The 8,402-nt window shown below is 36.4% G+C and overlaps 2 protein-coding genes and 1 pseudogene across 2 annotated transcripts; 1 reads left to right on the forward strand and 2 right to left on the reverse strand.

Annotated features, from left to right (window-relative positions):
• Positions 1-928: 928 nt before the first annotated feature.
• On the reverse strand, positions 929-1,872 carry LOC110602485 (putative uncharacterized protein DDB_G0290521). Its single transcript, XM_021740018.2, has one exon. It carries the CDS (start codon positions 1,555-1,557, stop codon positions 970-972), a length of 588 nt encoding a protein of 195 aa, XP_021595710.1. The 5' UTR covers positions 1,558-1,872; the 3' UTR covers positions 929-969.
• A 17-nt stretch (positions 1,873-1,889) lies between these two features.
• On the forward strand, positions 1,890-4,484 carry LOC110601558 (annotated as a pseudogene).
• Positions 4,485-7,100: 2,616 nt separating this feature from the next.
• On the reverse strand, positions 7,101-8,054 carry LOC110601394 (nuclear transcription factor Y subunit B-3). The gene has a single exon (XM_021738511.2). It carries the CDS (start codon positions 7,816-7,818, stop codon positions 7,273-7,275), a length of 546 nt encoding a protein of 181 aa, XP_021594203.1. The 5' UTR covers positions 7,819-8,054; the 3' UTR covers positions 7,101-7,272.
• Positions 8,055-8,402: the final 348 nt, after the last annotated feature.

An 8,402-nucleotide genomic window follows, 5' to 3' on the forward strand; every position in this document is an offset into this window, starting at 1 on the left:
AATTTTAATTATAATTAATTTCATTGGAATTGAATTCTAATGTTTTTTTAAACTAAAATACAAAACATAAAATTGAATTGAATTTTGCAAAATTTTAGAAATTGGGTTCAAGTGATTCTAATGATTATTTAGTGTCTTTCAATTCAAGTGGTTTTGCATTGGTCCATTCAGGTAATTCTGGGGGTAAGATGGTGATTATTTAAGTGATTTTGTTCGTAAGGGGGTTTCTGGTAAGGCTTAGTTGCAGCGAGTGAGTAATATTATAGAAAGAGGATATTTCTGTCATTTTTTATTATATTAAGAGAAAATTGATCAAAATATATGGATGGAAGGATTTTAGGTCGTATAAATTTAAAATTTAGAAATTAAATATTCAATTTTAAAATATAAACTGAATTATTAATTATATTAAAATATAAAAATAAAAGCATAATTTACTCCTTTAAAAATATAAAAATTAAAATAGATATTTTATTAAATAAAAAAAAATTAAATTGCAGTTTAAAATATGATTTTGTTTCTCTGAAGCACTTTGTTTTAAGAGGTTTATTTAATATGTCATTTTCTTTATATAATTTAAAAGGGTATATTTTTATAATAGAATTCAAAAATGGGAATTTCTTTAATCCAAATTTAAATTTGGAATTGAATTAATAATAAAAAGGAATTGACTTGATAACGTAGATGCAAATAGATTTAACTGAAACTGGAAATCATTATGATTATTTTTTTTTCATAAAAATATAACAATATTAGCCGTAAACATATTTTTGTAATCTAAAAATAAAACAGCAGAAGAGGTTTTTTTTTTAATAAGCAGAGGAAGGTTAAGTTAATAACCCATAACCTTATTCCTCAAAAAGAACAATAACCTTAAAAATACGCAGTCAAAAGAAATAACCTTAAAAAATACAAGTAACAAATAGTGTGGGAAAAAAATTTCAGTTCAATTAAAAACCAAAAATTAAATTAAATTGCCCAGGCCAAGCCAAGGATGCCCCAAAACACAATAAACAACCATCTAAAAACAACTCGAATCTCATTCAAGGATCTAGAACCCGATTCATTTCCCATCGGACTTTCTGCAGTTTCCGGTGACAGATTCGCTGGACTGGCGCTCGGCGGGCTGCTGCTGGATGGGAAAACCATTGGTGCCTCCACTGGTGTTGCCGAACTGGAAGGGACACTCGTCGATGCCTCTGGTGTCGCTGCAGTAGCCGGACCTTGCACAACTGGTGGCTTAGCGATTGGTGCCAAAGGAGTTGCAGCCGGAGTGGAAATTGGAGGTGGCGACATTGCAGGGGAGATTTTAGGAGATTGTGAGGGAGATTTTAAAGGGGAGGAAGACGGAGATGTGACCGGAGCACTTGCAGGAGGAGTTGTGGGAGATTTAGCCGGAGCACTTGCAGGAGAAGAGGTAGGAGATTTGGAGGGAGAAGAAGATGGGCTTATCGTTTTAGATAGCGAAGGGGCAGACGCATTGTCTGCATGTACAATGAAAGAGTTAGAAAAAGTCAAAGCAAGGAAAACGAGTAATAGAAAGAATCTCTGCAACATGTTGAGTGGGCGTTTATGAAACTGGCAACAACTGCGAAATGGGAAACGCAGTGTTTTGGCTTTTGAAGGAGGGTTTAAAGAGAGGAAGAAAGGATCTATATATATAGAGCGGCGGAGAAGGAGAGTGAACTCGGTGTTTTTGGTCGCTGAAGAGGGGGAAATGTGACCGTTGGAATTGGTGGGTAGGGTAATTTGTGACGGCTACAGTGGGGATGTAGCCGTCACTTGGAAGGACGTGACTGGCTTTGCTTGACATTTTCGTTGTCTGGCTTGACAAAATTATTATTATTATTATTATTATTATTATTATTATTATTATTATTATTATTATTATTATTATTATTATTATTATTATTATTATTATTATATTATTGTATCTGCTGAATATTAGGACTTCTCAAGAAGACGAGTTATCCGAAAACAGGGGCAGGCAGTGCGCTGTGCATCAAGCACCCAAGCACTCGGTTTATTATTAGATTTAGATAGAAAATCCGAGAAATCTCGGTAGCAACTTTCCAGATTAGACAGCACCGGATACATGGACGAAGGCGAGGGCGGCGATCAGATGGAGCAGTTCCATCGCAACCAGGCAATCTCGGACGTTGCCAATGATGGATTCTTGGGCGAAGAGGACGATTACGAGGATCTTTACAACGACGTCAATTTCGGTGAGGGTTTCTTGCTATTTCTAAGGAAAAGTGAAGATTTAAGGTTGCAAAATCGGGATACTAAAAACAATAATAACAACACTAACCCTGAGAAAAAGGTTTATTCATCTGTTGTAGCACGGAATCTAGGTGGTGCCGTGACTGGAGATGGTAATGTTTCTAGACTCTGGTTATGAAATTCAGGGCTTTAGAGGAAGTGACATGGGCCAGAAAGGACCTACCATTGTATCTGGTGGGTTTAGGGTGAAATGGGGCAGAATTCTAGCACAGTGAATGAGATCGAAGAGTAGAACTATAACAATGCTAGCTTTATTAGCAGCAGCAACAACAATAACAATCCAAGTGTTCAAGGGAATATTGGCCTGCGGTCTCGTGGTCGTGGTGGTGGTGTGGATGTCGGCAATGTACCCAATGAGAGTATGGTTAGGAATGTGAGTGGAGGAAATATGATTGGGAATGGACCTAATGGTACTGGTGCTGGAGTTGTTGGTCCTGCGGGAGGAGGCTCTGGTGGAGGTGGAGGCGGCACTACATTGTTTATTGGGGATTTGCATTGGTGGACGAAGGAAGTGGAAATTTTTTAATGAGAAAGCAAGTGGAAAGTCAAAAGTGTACTGTCAAGTTGAATTCTATGACCCTGCTGCAGCTGCGGCTTGTAAGGAAGGGATGAATGGGCATTTATTTCACAGAAGGCCATGTGTGGTGGCTCAAGCTTCACTTTCTCAAACAAACGGGGGAACTAACAGGGTGTGCATCGTTCGGTTTCATATCGAATCAAACCGGTCAATTTATAAATCGAGAATATAAACTTATAATAAACAGAAGTGTATACGGTAAAATTTAGTCGGTTTGATTCATTCGAATCCTTTTGTCTTTAAAATCAAATCCAATTGATGAATCCAAAATTTTTAAAAATTAAAATTCAACAGAACTTATTTTGTTTTAAAATCGGATTAAATTATTAAATCAAATCATTTCAGTTTGTTATTTCGATTTCAACATAACAGTGCTCACCCCTAGAAACTAATGATGGGAGAAGTGGAAATGGTTTTGGCCAGGGCATTGATGCTACTTCTCCTTTATTGCGTCCCAATTCAATGATGGGGCAAGGGTTTGATCCAGCAGCTATGGGAAGAATGGGGACTTATGGGGTCTTGCATTTTTTGGAAGAGGAATGCCAATGAAAGGCGTGGGAATGATGCCCATAAGTGGTGTTGATGGAACCAGTATGGGAATGTGGTCAGATCCTAGTATGGGTGGATGGGTTGGGGAGAAGCATGGTGGTGGGAGAGCTGGCGAGTCTAGCTATGGTGAGGAAGCTGCATCTGATCATGGATATGGTGATGTTAGTCATGATAGAGGAGGTTGGCAAAACATCAAGGAGAAAGATAGAGCTTCAGAAAGAGAGTGGTCTCGATCCTTGGATAGAAGATACTGAGATGATAGAGAAGCAAGGTATGATAGGGAGATCCTAGAGAAAAAGATACAGGTAGTCATGAGCATGACTGGTCGGAGAGCAGGCACCGTGATGAAAGGGAAGTTGGTAGAGAAAGGGAGAGGGAGCATGACAGGGAGATGGAACATTCTCGAGATCATGTGTGAGGAGGGATCACGGTCGGGATAGGGACCATGATCCTTATAGGGATGATCAGGATAGATATGCTGATCATCATAAGTACGAGGATCATGAAGTGGAGCAAGATGATAATTGGGACAGGGGCAGGTCTTCACTGACGCACAGCAAATTGAGAATATCAGAAAAGGAGGACCCTTGTTCAAGATCAAGGGATGCTGATTATGGGAAGGGCTTACATCTTCAGAGTAGTAAACTGCCTATTAGCAAAATTAACAGAGCATTGGATTCATTTTATATTGAATCTCATTCAAGGGGTTCTTTGGGTTCTTCATTTCCTGAGCAGCAGTTCTAAGTTCATTGCCTGAAGTTTCTCCATTTGTTTCTTCCCATGGCAGGATGGTTGCATTATCTTGCAAAATAGTAAGTTATTGAAGTCAAGTATATTATGACTTCAATTTCGTGGTCTCGAGTATGTAGTTCAGGGATCTTTCATTTCCAATTTTTATATGGTCCTCTGTGTAAGTGTTGCTCTTAATTCATGCAGGGTCCTCTGTGTAAGTGTTGCTCTTAATTCATGCAGGTTAATAATGGCATCAAAATTGCAGAACTACCTTTCATAATCCTTGTAAATTGTATACTTATATAAACAAGTCATCAAATTGAGTTTGATGATATTAACAGTACTTGCTTGGCTGTTTCTTGCATTCCTCCATCCCCTAAACTTGCTTGTTTTCAATATTAAATTTTACTTTCTAAAATATATTTTAATTTATTTTAACATTTTAATTGCTCCATAATCTGAATGTTTCAATCATTTGTAATTTTGAAGTCTTTTCTGGCGGCCTTAGTTTTTCATTTTGGTTTTCTTTTGTGTTGATACTTATTTTCTATTACATTCTTTCCTTATAGATAATTTTTTTATAGCTTTTGTGATTATGGCAATCGTGTTGAAGGTTAATGTGGTTAATGTTTTAATTTCTGAACATCCTTTCATGTCCTAAAAATGTTGGTTCATATTGCTCGAAGCAATAAACTGCTTAGTTAGATCATGAATTAGTTTTAATTAATAATTACTGCTGGACTATTTCTGATCATCTTTATAAATTCATCTAGCATGTGAAAATAAAAGTAATCTCTCATTCTCATCTGTTACATATATTTGGTTCTGGTCTTGACAAGATGCTTAGCTTTGCCATTGCATACATATTTTTGACAATTAATAAATTTTTGCTCGTACCATGTATCATGAAATTTCTATATAAATCCTGTGAATGAGGTTTCACCATTTCTGTATTAATCAAGCACATAATGCATGTTAGTAGGAGATTGTCCTTCTTTTCCAACTTTTTCATTTTTTGTGAGTTTGAACCCTCAAATGGAGATTTGGTTATAGATGTTATAAAATGAGAGGGCTATGACCATATATTTTTTTTTATATTAAATATCATTCCCTAATATGGTGAACAGTACATGTTTCTCACACATTTGTTTTATCAATGGCTTGAAGGCATATGATCTTGAGAATCAAGGCTATTCGCCGGAGTTCTGGTTTTTTTGAGAGACGACAAGGACCTCAACCTTCTATGTGGGGACACTGCATGGTGGCTGCAATTTTGCCTGCATTGATGTAGAAATTGAACTTTTGGTTTTAAGTTGTTAGCTTTCCTTTATGTTTTAGTTAATTGACACTTGATCATCAACCTAAGTGTTGTGGATTACATTATGGCTTGAAATTGCTGAAGTCTCAACACAGTAGGTTATTATCTTATCGTCTGAATCTGATGTAATACGATCTAAACTAGAGGATGTTATCGATAGTGTTTTTTTTCGATTGTTTCTTTTAGTTTTGAATATATCTCCAAATTGGCCATGCATTTTTTGAGAAGAACATGTATATATAGATTTTTTAAATCATTCCATTGAATCGGAGATTTTAAACCCTGAGAATTGTACAAATATGATATTTTGTATAGATGAATATGGCTGATCAGATATTTTAATATACAAAAAATATTCATTTTTTCATTCATAGTGTTACATCAATTTATTATTTTATTTTTTGTTATTTGCCATTTAAATCGATTATTTGATTCTTATTGCTGCTATTCCCATTTAATTTGATTATTTGTTTCTACCTGGTTCTAACAGAGCCAAGGATGAATTTTCAAGGACTCTCTCCCTCAACATCTTAATGTATTTGGTGCACCGCACACATGAGGCATGTTAGTGAGTGCTTCTGGGAATTTCAAATCTCCCTCTCCCATCCAATTGAAGTATATGACGATTGCAAGTTGCTTTTCAGAATTTTTTTTTTTTAAAAAAAAAAAGGAAAAGAAAAGCTTTATGCTTTTGTTTGTCAACATACTGACAATATATTTCCGCCCCTTGTTTGGACAATTTTCCTGGGATTTGTCATCCAATTTTCTCTCCGTGTTTGTGACGGATGCGTTGTAATTTTTACATTGATTTCAATTCCTTTGATATTTACAGTGCTTCGGACAAAAATTAGAATAACTGTATTTGCTTCCAAGAAAATGAGAAGGTACGTTGTTCCACTAAAGTTATGATGTTGTCCCCCACAATTTCTTCACTTAATTCAACACTGACACTAAAAAGTTGAGCTGCAGTAGAGGATACCAACCTGCTGTGTCCTGTTGTGGTTGACTTTCTTTTCTATCAGATTCATCAGGTTCCGTCAACAATTCACTGTTTAATTTGATGGACTACGTATGAATATGAACACTAACTTTTCTTTTTCTACTGTGCTTAACCGATGAATCACGATTCCATTAATCGCTCTCTCATTCTGCTTCCTTCCATTTTCTTCTTAATGTTTCTTAGGCTTACATCAATTCAATGCTAATGGTGACGAGTGACGAATGTCATCTAATGGGCAACGGTCTCATAATAATAATAATAATAATAATAATAATAATAATAATAATAATAATAATAATAATAATAATACCCTTCTTGATATTATTATTATTATTATTATTATTATTATTATTATTTATCTATAATCAACCATTTGTTTGGTTTTAATTCTATGTTAATAGATCTAGCATTCTCTAGTCTGTTTATAAAAAAAATTTCATCAGCTGGACCGTAAAATAATTTAGCTGACGTCTTGAAAAATATAATTTTAAGGACAATCAAAATAAAATAATTTTACTCATACAAATCATAATTCTATTGAAATCACTGAAAAAGAATTAGGTTTAACCTCTCTAAAAACATTCATTGAAGCATTCCATTCTAACAAAATTCAATCCCTCCAAAATCACAGACTTTAAAAATGGTAAAATTTATAATAATATCATTATCAATCATCATCATCACCATCACTATCAATATCAGATTCAGATGTATAAAACATGCATCCAGCAACACACAAATAAAACCCATTCCCAATGACGTCACCATTCATCAGCACGCGGCAATCTGAGAGACTAGGCCCATCATTTAAAGCTAATTAGGCCTAGAACCACTATAGCTCGGCCCACTACCTTTCCCCAAGCCAACTCCGCCCATCTGATTATAAAACCCACCACCGGACCCGTACACGTGGCTATGGTACCCACCAGCATAGCCCTCGACAGCAAACCCACCGCCATTACCAGGAGCGTCCTTATCACGCGCAACAGCAGTTTTCTCTCCTTCCGTTTCTCTAAACCTCTGCAAGTAAACCTTCAAAGGTTCGACATACTCTTCAAAGCCCAAAGTGGTCATAGCCCAGAGGAGATCATCGCCGTTGATGGTCTTCCTCTTCTCTCTCTGGCACTTATCCGAAGCTTCACCAGTAATGAAGCTTATGAACTCAGAGACGCATTCCTGAACTGTCTCTTTAGCGTCTTTGGAGATTTTAGCATTTGCAGGGAGTGCCTTTTTCATGATCCTGCTAACGTTGGCTATAGGCAAGAAACGATCTTGTTCTCTTGGGGAAGAAAGGTCGTTAGTGTTGGAGGTGGTTGATGGGTTATGAGGTCCTCCAGAGTCGTTGTCCGAATCCGCCATGAACGATAAGTCAAACTAAACAGAAGTTGCAGTAATCCAATTGCCTGTGTTTAATCTTCAGAGCAGGATCATGAACATTTGCTCTGTGAAGCAACGTAAAGAGGCAGCAGAGACGAAAGAGTTGTTAAAAGGGTAAGGTCTAGCTTTAGTTGAAGAGAAGAGACAGAGATGAAGAGCTTGGGAATCATGGAAGTTAGGGAAAGAGGAGGAGGCAATGAGTTGGGGTCCGTTCGATGAGAAGAGTGGGGTTTAATAAGAGCTACGGTTGCTGAAACGTGGGTCGTTATGAACCGTTGTTTGTCGATAAGTGTGTCTTTCGTACGATCGTCGTTCACGCCACACGATTGTCTCTCTCTTCCTTAATCTCCACCCTTCATTTTGTATCTCGCACGTGCTCCCTTGCTTTTTCCCTTTCCTTGCTCTAGTGGAATTTTTTTTTTTTTTTTTTTTTTTACTACAAGTGTTTGAATTTATTTTTGTTTTCTTTAAACTAGGCCAAACCAACCTTTTACCACCAATCTTTTAAAAAAAATTGAGATATTTTCTTTTTCGTAACTAATATTCAAAGTTTATATAATTATTTT

Source organism: Manihot esculenta, chromosome 15 (assembly GCF_001659605.2).
Source record: "Manihot esculenta cultivar AM560-2 chromosome 15, M.esculenta_v8, whole genome shotgun sequence".
NCBI classification, from domain to species: Eukaryota; Viridiplantae; Streptophyta; class Magnoliopsida; order Malpighiales; family Euphorbiaceae; genus Manihot; species Manihot esculenta.